Source organism: Acanthopagrus latus, chromosome 5, assembly GCF_904848185.1.
Source record: "Acanthopagrus latus isolate v.2019 chromosome 5, fAcaLat1.1, whole genome shotgun sequence".
Taxonomy (NCBI): Eukaryota; Metazoa; Chordata; class Actinopteri; order Spariformes; family Sparidae; genus Acanthopagrus; species Acanthopagrus latus.
In genome coordinates this window covers 28,404,690-28,417,558 of record NC_051043.1, presented here as the reverse complement: position 1 = coordinate 28,417,558, position 12,869 = coordinate 28,404,690, and the positions used below count along the sequence as shown (strand labels likewise).

The window sequence follows — 12,869 nt, the reverse complement described above, 5'->3', positions numbered from 1 at the left end:
CTGGACACACGGCGTCAGAACCGAGCTCATGTGCAGATGAGCTTTTTTTGTGTGTGATTTTCTACATTAATTACACCATTATCACCGAGTGAACGTATCCATCAAAACCCAAATGGTTTTAATCCGTGTTCCACCTCCTGATCGCCCCGCTCACCAGCCTCACAGTGTGGATCTTCCAGCCGGTATCCCTCATGAAAATCAGTCCAGATAGAAAATAATTTCCTCATGGGTCATATTTTTAGCCCCTCGGGGGGGACAGTGACATATTCCTCTGCCGAAGACAAACACCTGAGGGGAGAAAGTGAAGGAAGATTATTAAAAGTTTTGCTTATTGCTTTTTATTTGTGGCTCTAGGGTGAGGCTAAAATACAAGATTCAAATGCAATAAGGAAGATGGTGATGTATCACAAAACTAAGAATCCACAGTGGAGCTATAGAAGACTAGTATGTCTGGTACGAATAAAGCTGATCACGTAAGGAAAAAAGCAAACCTGACTCCAGTTTGGAGACGTTGATATCTGAGGTGGATTTCATCGCTTCGGTGTCGAGATTCAGTTCCTGTCGGTCGGTTCGGCAGGAAGAATCGTTCATGTTGTTTGTTCGTTTCCGGTAAAAAGTTGTTTAGCGAAGTGAATCATGTAATGATCAGTTCTCAGCTCCTCGTTCTCAAACAATCGTGCTAACAGTCAACAACTTAAAGGCAAATACATCACTGCAACCTCATGATTATGTGTACTTTTAGACAACACAACAGTGGATAATGTGTATATTCACCTTGACATGTATTGAAGGTAAGCCAGGGGTGACTGACTGACTGACTGAACGAGAACGATGAGCTGCGAACAAAATGAAATGTTGTTTGTTTTCATGGAAACAGTTGCAATAATTTCCTGTTTCTCTTTGGCTAAAATCCGCCGACAGTGTCCTCGACTCAGCACATGATTGGTCGGCTCTCAGTCGTCTTCATCACTCTGGTAACTAAACAGCGAACAACACAGCGACGAGTCCGTGAGAACGACAGAACGAACAAGAGAGAAGTGAAACGTGGAATCAGTTCTGTTCGCTCGTGTTAAAGAGTCGTTCCTTCGAACCGATTCGTTCGCAAGCGATCCATCGTGCGTTTTCCTGACTCCATCATCTTACAGATGAAGCATGAGGATCGTCTGTAATCCTCTCACACAGTAACTCTTCCAGATGCACAGATCAGTTTGAGCTCGCGGTGAAGAAAAACCTGAACTCTGGTCCAGAACTCGTCACTAACTTAAGGACACACAGTACAAACTGTTTCCTCAGTTTAATCTTCGACCTTACACACCAAAGAAGTTTCCAGATGCAGCAGCTGTGAATCGCAAAACATTTAGAAAGGAACACTGTGTTCTGTCAGCGGAGACCCAGGTGGGGACCCGAACCCGCAACCTCGACCTCCAGAGGCTGATGCTTTGTCTGTCCGGGCCTGTGAATCCGCTCTGCAGGACTCAGTCAGCTCTGTACATCTTGACCTAACATTCACTGCTGACACGACCGAAGCCCGACGGGCCGTCTTACAGTAACCTCATCACCCTCCGACAAATTAATACATCATTCAGAAAAAAAAATAACTTAATCTGAACACAGAAGGGACATTATCCAGAAAATCCTTGTTTTGATGAGGTCACCGAATGAAGGATTTTCAAATTAATGTGATTCTTTGGAAATGCTGACGGATAGATAATGAAATGCTAAATCATTTTCTGAGTCAGAGCAGCTGGTTTTTTACAGCATGTTTGGTGAAACTTAAACCACTTTGGCTCATTTTAGTTTTTATCACGACTGTAAAGACTCAATGACGCAATCACACGTCACCTGATCCTGGACATTTATTCTGACTGTGTGTAAATGTTTTGTCATTGACTTTTGAGGAATTATCACCACATTTTAGTGCCTTTACAGGTCCAGAGCTCCAGAGGAAGCTGCATGTAATCTGAACAATTGCCTCCAGTGATGTCACTCAGTGGTTAGGATGCATTGTGGGTGATGTAGTCACCTGGCCTCCACTACCTTTGCACTCACATCTTCTTCTCTGTTTGACGTTTCTTCCTTTATTTGTGTTCAGTTTTGTACAAGAAAGAAATGAACAAACAAACATTTACACCATCAGCTGTTTTGCATTTTAGATAAATCAATAACTAATGAAGAGTTGGATAAACATATTCAAACAAAAGAGGGGCCATTTCTTCCAGATTTCCTCGACTTTATCCTCCTGAAGCCTCATTAAAAAAAAAAAAAACAGGATTTAATAGATTATGTCGCAGCAGTTCTCTGAGGATGAGGCGTCTGACTGAAGACATTTCTTTTTAATTGCTTTTCTAGCAGCTACACTTTGTGTTACAAATAAGTGTTTTTGCTTTAATATTTGTAGTTGTTTGAAAGTAAAAAGACCAAAAAAAAAGGACACATCTGGATCCTTCGTCTCAAAGCCTATGAGTTTCTTCTTCTACATCACTGAATGAACTACTACGTGTGTTAATAATGGCGGTTGCTAACAAGTGTCTGAATGAGACTACAGAGGTTGTCGGGGACATTAAACAGAGACTCATCTACTCACTAGTCCGTCTTCACAGGCCCACTTTAGTTATAAACCATTCTAACTCAGACTTCATGTGATGTTGTCTGTTTATAGCCCAACATTAGCTTTTTACTGCTAGAGATTTAATTTACACAAGTGATGTTCATCTGTGAAGATTATCTGCGTTTTGACGAGGGAACCAGGACGACGCTAACTTCCGGGTTAGCCAACAAAAATAAGTCATCCCGACAGAACTCAATAGTCTCGAGAGCAAAAGATATATAATTATATTTTGAAATGTCTTTTGGCTCTGTAACAGAGAGCTGTTAATACGTTGACACACCTGAAGAAATCTAAAAAAAAGTATTTCCATCGTCTCTGTTTTCAAAACCTACATTACCCAGAATGCCGCTTAGCCACAGAGTGACATCACTGGAGGCAATTTGTCAGATGACATGCAGCTTCCTCTGGAGCCCCAAAAGGATTTATACAACTTTTTTTTATGTGTGAAATTGGTGGAGTTACCCTTTAAAACAAAATGCTGCGACTGTGAAAGGTCACAGCAGGACACCAAAGCTCATGGCAGGAGAGAGATTACCTTATTATTTGCACTTCGGTCGCCGTTTCCTCAACATCTACTACGGATCTTTCACAGTAACACAACACACTCTATGTAGAGAATCACATCAGTGTTCACAACAACACTCTCAGGTACAGGTGTGTCCTGTGCAGCTGAGCCGAGCGAGCCGAGGCTCCGACGCATCTTCACTTTTAACTGTGTTTAAAAAAAAAAAAAAGGCGGGTGATTAGTCGACCGCATTAAGGTTTATTAAAATATTCATTAGGTGATGTGATAATGTCTTGCAATTTTTATGAATCGAAATTATGTCAACATAATTAAACACCTGATGATGCATGATGCAGGTTAATTAAAGTGGTTTAGTTTGGGATTGAAGGTGCGTCACGCAGCTGAGTGTTTGTTGGAACCACAGGTGAAGGAACAGTGAGAGAGTCGGGATTATATTTCTGTGGTGCAGCTGTGGGTTGACAGCACTACCCACTGGACGAGGTCGGTAAATGACTGGACGAAGAAATGAAGAAGTCTGCAGAAACCATGAACTCTCTGTATGTTCTTAATATCAGTGGGAAACCTCGGCTGTGTTGTTCGAATGTCTGTAGAAATCTGAGTAGTTGTCTGTATTTCTGCTGGAGCTCTGCTAATTGCGCTGCAGCCTTAATGAAGGTTATTAATTACACCTGTGCTTCTCATGCTTATGACACGTTGAAACATCTGCTGACAGAAGGTGTTTTCACCCACACTAAAAGATCTTTTTTTTTTTTTTTAAATAATCAGTGGTGGCCTGAAGTTCCCTCCTTCATCAGCACAACGTTACGTCTTTAAAGGGGCAGTACGTAGTTCTGCAGAAGAAATTCAAGCTCGATAATCTATTATTTATGTGGCGTGGTTTGAAAGTTAATAAAAAGTTTAAAAAGTTAGTTTAATAAAAAGGTGTTGCCGACAACGCCACCTAGGTATGAAAAAAAAACCCCACACAGGTTCTTAATTAAAATCAGGGTCAGTGCGTAAAAAGGAACTACATGCAAGTCAAACTGTAAAAACAAAATAACACGACATGCGATAAACAAAACGTTATCACAATCAAAATGAACAAAGTGACAAAACATGCAACGCAACAAACTGACCCCGTCACATTTACAGTATTAATGAGGTAATAACACAAACTCAGAAGTATGTTTTTGCTCCATAAGTGAGTAAACGAGCTGTTCTCAGAAGAAAACACAGTTTGAAGCCAGAGAGGTGGCGGGGTCCGCCACATATAAACAACAGTATGAAACTGGGTTGCTCTTCAAGGTCAGTTTGTATATTCAGTTTATTCACTCAAAGAGAAAACAAAGAGAGGTTGTTTATTTAGTTTGATTCAGTATGTGAAGATCTTCTCTTCTGATTAAAGGGCTGCCCCCCCCCCCCCCCCCCAAAAAAAAACTACAGAGTGCTCCTTTAATATTTAGGATTGGACTTCTATTGCCTTCTTTTGTCACAATTTAACATGTGTTCAAACACAGATAGGTGGGACTGACATTCATCTGCAGTCAAAATGAAGATCTAATCTAAAATGTTGAACAACCAGTAATGAAATGAAGTCAAATTTACTCAGCTGCCGTACTTAAGTACATTTTTGAGGTACGTTACTTGAGTATTTCCACTCTCTGCCACTTTATTCTGCCTCGGCACGACATTTATTAGATATATTTAGACCAGTTATTCTGCAGATTCAGATTACTCAGTTTTTATGGGCTGTTATTTGTGACGTGTCACTTATTGTTGTGGGCGGGACATTGTTTGAGAGGAAACTGCATCAGAGCCAGAGAAGCACATTTCTAAAATAGTTTATTTGATCTGACTGGGGAAGAAAAAAATAACCGATACTGATGATCGGAAACATGCTGAATATCGGTTCTGATAATCAGCACGAACCAATATGTAGCCTGCAGGTTCTGGTTCTGATAGAGGGGGAAAGACCAGACATCAGTGCCTGTTTGATACTGATATCATACAGAAAAAGTCTCAGGTCTAAATCATTATGACTTGAGTCCACGTCTCCACCATCACAGGAGAACACGTCAGGTGATCGGAGTCTCACGGTGACGTTTCTCCACTGCCCGGCCTGCTGTTTTAGGGTCGAGTCTTATTCGGGCTCACGGCTCTTTTAGCCGAGAGTTTCCGTTTATTGTGCTACTAAGAAAGAGCTCCCAGCGTGCCACAGCTTGGGCCCCAGCGGAGCTCTAACAGGACAGCTGGGCGGCGGATCCCATCGAGTGCGTCTGCCAGTCACAGAAACAACTGTCCTTCCCGAGCCAGAGATATGTCCTATTGTTATTCTGGGGTGTCTGTGCTGGGGTATGTGTGTTTGGCTGTTATCCCTAAATCTCATGAACTCTGACAATGGTCGGTGGGGGGGCTGCTGCTGCTGCTGCTGCTGCTGGTGAGTAGTCTCCTTTACCTGGGTCTCTGCCTAAAAGAGGGCATGGAGTATTTATAACCCGTAATCCTGCGCCATTAAAGAGGGGAGAGGGGTCAGTATATCTAGCCCTGGTTGTGTGTGCCGCTCCATCATAAAGCAGGATAGTGTTTGGTCCTCATCCAGCTCCCAGTGAAACATGGTGAGTGGGTTTCCTTGTCGTTTGCTTTTAATCTTGTTTAAAGCAACACCAGACTGCACGGAGACCTTCTGCTCTGCTGCACGGTCAATGTGTTTCTACCCTGAGTTATATTAGATATTTATGTTATTTACTGTCACGGCATGTTTTTGAACCGTACATCTCGATCTGCTCACGCCACTGATAACGAATCAATAATCTCCACGTCGATATGCTTCGTGGCTACCGAATGCAGATGCACAAAAATAAATCATCAGCAGGGCGCTCGCTCCGGTTGTCCTATCGATGACTTATTGATTATTTTTGTTCTACCTGAAACGATTCTGAAATTGAACTGATAAACTATGGATTGGATGGAAGAGGAGAGGAACCAAGGAGAGGAGAGGAAACAAGGAGAGGAGAGGAAAACCTTTGTGTGATAGTGAATGATAATATTCAATTAATGTGATAGTTAATGATCCTGGTCAACGAAGCTCTGTCTCTAATGATTAAAACGTCTTCCCCAAAACTGCGCAGAGAGTCGAAGTCACGCCCCTTCAGGTGCCGTGGGATCTAATTTTGGGGGGGAAAAAAAATGCACAGGTATTGTGACAAATAAGGATTTGATCCAGTTGGAGTTGTGCCGTGAGTCACACATATTATGTTTTTTGTCAATTTAAATGATTATTTTTCGATGTCAGGAAAGTCGCAGGTTGTCATAAATAAAGTGGAATATTGTCACCAACACCAACATGGCCGCCAGCATTAATTGACAAATTTTTTTTCAACCTAAATAATAAAAAAAAACCTCTTGTTTTCATGACTGAATTTGAAAAAAATGACCTTAAAGGACAGCACAGTTTCACATCATGTTCATAGATGGCGGACCCTGCCACCTCTCTAGCTTCAAACAGTGTTCTGGGACCTTATTTTCCTCTGAGAACATGAATATTAAAAGTTTGAATGTCTTCTCCCAAAACCACACGCACTGCCCCTTTAAAGTGTTCTGTTCTGATCAGTGAAGTTTCTGTCGGTCCGGCTCAGTCTGATCCGAGCTGGGCAGCTTCCAGCGAACTGCAGAAACTCTGCCTCGCATCCCATGATTGCACGAATCCTCTTAAAACAAACAAAAAATAAAGAAAGAAAGAAATAACTTGAAGCTGAGCGCCAGAGGTCCCGTCCACCAGATTCACAAGTGCTCCGGGGGCTAATCCACAACAAGGGTTAGACAGCAGCTGTCGAGAGGCTCGTGGATCCGGGCAACATGATGTCATCGCGCCGCATCCCCTCGCGCTCTTTTTCACAGTTCCTTGGCAGTCATGTAAATAGCTCGACATAATCCTTGTCTCCGAGGGATTTCTGATCAAACAGGGCTCAGTGTACCATCCTGTCATCACCCGGGCCCTATAGAATAATCCCTCATGTGATCCGGGGACTGTGGGGGAGTGCGGGCAGCGGACCACACCCTCCCCAGGCTTAGTCTGCATTCTCACAAAACTGGAGGCTTGAGTAAATATTTCCATAACAAACTGACAGTGTTTGTAATCCCTCCTAATGAAATGCATGCCCCGGTGTAAACCTCGCCTGTTGTGCAATTAATGCCCCCCAACACTCGGTAAGTTTGCTGATCATTGGCTCGTTATCATAAGCGCTCCGTGTCACAGTAAAAACCGATAATGAGCGAAGCTGAGCGGCGAGCCAGGTGACGAGCACAGCGTCTGATGTTTGATCTGATTAGAGTGTCATTGTCAAAACCCTGCAGGCCCCCAAGAAAGCCAAGAAGAGGGCTGGAGACGGAGCCAGCTCCAACGTGTTCTCCATGTTCGAACAGGCCCAGATCCAGGAGTTCAAAGAAGTCAGTGCTCGGCCAAATGTTTTATTCTTTCTCTGTGATTGTCAGCAGTTTCTGTCTGTGGTGAATGTCTGACTGTTCATACTGGAGACACGGCGAGTAACAATAACACTTCTGCAGGCTTTTACCATAATGGATCAAAACAGAGACGGTTTCATTGACAAGAACGACCTGAGAGACACTTTTGCAGCTTTGGGTAAGATCACCTGCGTGTCACTGATTATAGTTCCAGTTTCTTCTGTTTGTCTTATGTTACTTATGTCAACTTCATATATTTGGTTTTATACACTTGCTCGGACAAAACAAGCCATCTCAGGGTTCAGGGTTCACACGCGATTACACCAAAAAAATCTGAATATTTTCATTCATATCTTCATTCACCTGAGATTTAGAGATTTATTTGTTAAAGAATTGGGATTATTTTTCCATTTTCTAAGTTGGATCTAAATTATTTAATCTGCTGTGTTCATGACTTTCGGTCTGGTTTTTTTAAATGTCCATTTGTGAAAATTTGAAGAAAGAAAAAAAATATCCAGGCAAATCTTTTTTTCCCCTTCCAGATTCATAAACACATGAGAGAAAAAATTAGATCAGATATTTAAAAAATGATCACCAGAAAGTCTCCCTTGCTCCTCAGGGCTTCCGTGATTTCCACCTTTTGTCATTTACATTATTGGAGAAGAAATGTTGATGCACCTAAACACTCCGTCTGGATCCCTGATTCTGGAGCATTTTTCACTTCTTTCAGTCCGAACCATTCTCCAGTTAATTGAGAAAATACCGGTCAGATTAATCAATGATGAAAACAATCATTAGCTGCCGCTCTGAACCCTGTTCCACCGTATCTACCATCCTCCTCCAGGACGTTTAAATGTCAAGCAAGAAGAGATTGATGACATGCTGAAGGAGGCACCAGGGCCGATAAATTTCACCGTCTTCCTCACCATGTTCGGAGAGAAACTAAAGGGTGAGGGGATTTCTTTTTTCTGTAAAGAGCCTGATGTGATTTTTAAAAAAGTACCGTTGTTTTAATCCTTTGTGAACTCAGAGCTGCTACTGTTCATCTTCAGGCGCTGATCCGGAGGAGACCATCCTGAACGCTTTCAAAGTCTTTGACCCGGAGGGGACAGGAGCGTTAAAGAAAGACTTGTGAGTAGCAGTTTGGATACGTAACGTCCCGTCTGCTCATCTGTTGGTGGAACAACAGCAGATACTTCTGTATCTGTGGTCAGACAGCAGCAGATCTCGACGTCATGATGTGTGACGTCACGCCTCCTTTGGGTTCAGCTGAATGAAATGACAAACTGGAGCGATGTCCTGCTCGGCTCAGAGTGAAAATACAAACCGGATTTTGAAAAGGGTTGAAAATAACAACACCCACCACAGTTTCATCCTCTCGTCCCTGCTGCTGCTGTCTGACAGGAGATACAGAAGTATCCGGAGCAGCTTCTCTTCCTCAGACTCGTCAGCTCATCCTCTTCACTCCACCAGAAATACATGAAATTTAACTTTACACTGACCTTAAAAACCTCGACCCCCACTTGTCTTCACAGTATTACAGAGATGTTGACGACCCAGGCCGACAGGTTCTCCGCTGAAGAGGTCAGAGCGCCTCCTCGGACCACCACATTGTTGAGTTTTTTTAATCAAAGATATTCCTCGCACTAATCTGAGTTTCCTGCCCACAGATGGAACAGATGTTTGTGGCATTCCCGCCAGACGTAGCGGGAAATCTGGACTACAAGAACCTGGTCCACATCATCACACACGGTGAAGAGAAAGACCAGGAGTAGACTCATTGTTCCTGAAGGAGCCCGCTGGACTAAACCACCAACCACAAGATCGTGTTTGTGCCGAGATGCCCGATCAGACGGACTGACGCAGAAATATCAAGCTAAAATAAATAAATCACCTTTCCGCTTTTATAACTGAATGATTAAGTTTAAGGTTAATGCCTCATATTTCACACCGTGTTCATGTAATCTCTGTGTTTTGGTGAAACTAAAAACTGTATGTGTCCACAGAAAGTGTTTAAAAATGATATTAAATGCTGTGAGATGTGTTTTAGCTGAATGAATAAAGGACGGGATGGTTGATGTTTCTGCTGTAGCACTGATATTATTTTTGTACAATCCATGAAGTTTTGATGATGTGGGAGATTTCCGGCGGTCGGGAGGTTAAAGATGGAGGCCTGTGAGGATGTGAGCTAATCCCAGCGCGAGAAACAACAATTACTCATCTCATTTAGCCCCAGGGAGATAGATTTGTGTGCGGATTTGCTTCTTATAGTTGCAACAGAACAAAAAGCTTCAGTAGTGATATTTAATTAGCTTTATACAGTTTTATTCCACAACTGGCTGTCTGGAGTGTAGAAATGTGAACAATAGCAGGAAAGGAGCGATAGAAGGGCCAAAGGAAGTGGTTTTCTTTAAAGACAACACTTAATATTAACATTTTCTGAAATTAGAAACGTGTTGAGACAATGCATGTTTGTTTGTACGGCACAATTCAGACACACGGCAACTAAAAAGTGCTTTAAATGGACATAAAATTACCTGACGAGACATTAAAAAGAAGCAGTAAGACAGGGAGAAACAAAACATTAAACAAATAGAGAAATAAGCTAAATTATAAAAGGTTTAAAACAGACCAGACAGTTAAAGTTAGACTGCAGTTCAAGATAGATTGCTTCAGTATAAAAGGCAGCGGCACGCAAAAAGGTCTTCAGCCTTGATTTAAAAAGAGGTGAAGAGTTTGTTGGTTCATAACGCAGCAGCAGATCAGAAACCAAATCTAAGTTTGTGTTGCGCTCGGCTAAACCACATCGAGCTGAAGACTGACGGTGGCACTGGAAGCTAAATTCAGCGACTGAAAACAAGTATGAGCAGGAAGTGTTTTCCTGTCAGAGACGCCAAAAGACTTGAGAGCTGTACTTAACGATGTCTGTGTTTCCATCCTTTGATTTTAAGTTAACAAACTGTCAAAATACTGAAATTAAATGTAGCTATAATTAATGCATCATTGTCAGTTTTCCTTTGGTGCATAATTACCTGCTAAATACTTATTTCTTTCTTCCTGTAGCCTACTGTGTTTTTACTGCAACAGTTTCGCAACTAGCATCAATAATTAATCTCCTCCATGATTACCCTGTAACACGCTTTAATGGAAGCTGTGAAATTTTTAACTGCTTCTGTGCTGTTTTCAGGTGAGTATTAGTGTTAAATTATTAATTTTGCAAGCCGTGTGTGAGCTCAGTTGAACTGTTATGAACTTTTATACAACGTCTTTGTATAAAAGCTGTGGTGAGATCAGACTCAGACAGAAACAGAAATATTCATTTGTTCTGAAAGTGAATAAACGAGCTGCTCTCACAGGAAAATAAGGTCCCAGAACACTGTTTGAAGCTAGAAAAGTGGCAGGGTCCGCCACAAAGTAAACAGTATGAAACGGTGTTGAATTTAAGGTCAGTTTGTTTATTCAGTCACAGAAACAAAGAGTTTGATTATTTAGGCAGAAAAATCTTTCTCCTCTTTCTCCAAAACTACATAGTGCACCTTTATTTCTTGAATTTCCTCTGATTTAATCCCTCTGTCTTGTCACCTGTGTGAGTGTGTGTGTTGTCTGAGGGAGCTGATTGGTTCCAGCCTCCGAGCCAGAACATTTATGAGCCGGCTCGTCTCAGTTCCTGTGGGCTCTCCTCTCTCTCTCCTCTCTCAGCCAGGCTGCCAGCCGGTCTGTCTGTGTGCTAAATGTGTTGTTTTTAAATAAAACCTTTAAAAACACTTTGCTGCTGACGGTGCCTGGGAGATTTTCATTTTCATGTTGTGCCAGCAAGTTTCCCCTCGGCCCTCGTAGCAACACGATTACATTTAGAGAGGTCTTATTCTGCTTTTTGGCTTTTTGCCTTTCCTTTATTGTGTTATGGAGCATTTTTGTGCTTGTAAAAAGGTCTGCAAAGTGAAAAAGTCCAGAGTCCACGCTGAAGGGAATTACTCTCTCCCACAGAAAACACAGCTCCGTGGAGTCGAGCCTTTACTTCCGTAACTGCTGTGCATCACTATGTAACAGCCGTTATATGAATACATATAGTTATTATGAAATATTTACATTTGAGGCGCTTAGTAGAGGCTTTTCTCCATAGCAGCTTACAGTAATTGTTACTACTGGGATGGCGTTATTTTAGATCACACTACCTCGCTCAGCATGGCCCGCCCTACTCCACCTCTGATTGGCTACAACTTGCCCGATAAGTTAACATGTGCAACTCTCAAGATTGACCAAAGGTGAGATGTCTCACTCTGCAGCTACAACAGAGCGTTAAAGACACAGAGTGTAGAGGGACGCTGCAGCAATGCACCGTATGAGATAAAATAATGTGTTTTTTATGTTTGGGTTTTTTTTAAATTAAAGTATATAAAACCTTTTCTACTGGGACTCCCAAATAAAAGTGTGAACCTGAACATTTGCATAATATTACTTCTTTAATGCGTTTTGGGCCAAAGTGGTGCAGCCTAACCGGAGCGATAGATAGATAGATAGATAGATAGATAGATAGATAGATAGATAGATAGATAGATAGATAGATAGATAGATAGATAGATAGATAGATAGATAGATTATATCCCTGAGGGGAACAAATATACAAATACAAATACAAATACAATACAAAGTTTAACTGAAGGTGCAGTTTTATTTACAGTGATAATAATATTTGGTAATATTTGATAATATTTGGTAATTCCTACCTGGTGCCATCAGACTATAACGCCCAGATATCAAAACATAAAAACACACACATAACTACTGCATTTTATATTATTTCTGTACATAAACCTGCACCTTATGTCCCACTTACCTCAACATTTAATTTTATTTATCTCAATATTTTTATTTGCATTCTTCTTTCTATTCTATTGTTTTTGTTTTGGTTGCATATTGTATCATATCTATCTATCTATCTATCTATCTATCTATCTATCTATCTATCTATCTATCTATCTATCTATCTATCTATCTATCTATCTATCTATCTACTTATCTATCTATCTAAATATGATGCATTCTCTACTTATACCATACCGTCCATACCATTTGGAGTTTGTGTTAAAGAGTTAGTAATTGTTCAAAAACCCTATAGCTGTATTATTAAGATATGAACAAGACGGTGTAATCAGGTAATTCAGGTGTATTTCCTCTGTAAAGGTAGAATGACCCTTTATAACGCCACAGGGTGTCGTTCTCCATCCAGGCCAGCAGGGGGCAGCAGCGGCGCGGCCAGCAGCAGCAGCAGCCTCCTTGAAGCAGCTGTACAAG

At 41.5% G+C, this 12,869-nt stretch overlaps 1 protein-coding gene across 6 annotated transcripts; it reads left to right on the top strand.

Moving 5' to 3' along the window:
• Positions 1–3,488: 3,488 nt before the first annotated feature.
• On the top strand, positions 3,489–9,658 carry myl2b (myosin, light chain 2b, regulatory, cardiac, slow). 6 transcript variants are annotated; one of them, XM_037098422.1, is made up of 7 exons: positions 3,489–3,614; positions 7,467–7,559; positions 7,677–7,752; positions 8,419–8,523; positions 8,627–8,705; positions 9,110–9,158; positions 9,245–9,658. In XM_037098422.1, the coding sequence occupies exons 2-7, from the start codon at positions 7,524–7,526 to the stop codon at positions 9,347–9,349; spliced, it is 450 nt and encodes a 149-aa protein (XP_036954317.1). In that variant the 5' UTR covers positions 3,489–3,614; positions 7,467–7,523; the 3' UTR covers positions 9,350–9,658. The 6 variants fall into 6 exon arrangements, with proteins under 6 accessions (XP_036954317.1, XP_036954314.1, XP_036954313.1 ...); XM_037098419.1 differs by having other exon boundaries at positions 3,543–3,670; XM_037098418.1 differs by having other exon boundaries at positions 3,582–3,728.
• The last annotated feature ends 3,211 nt before the right edge of the window (positions 9,659–12,869 follow it).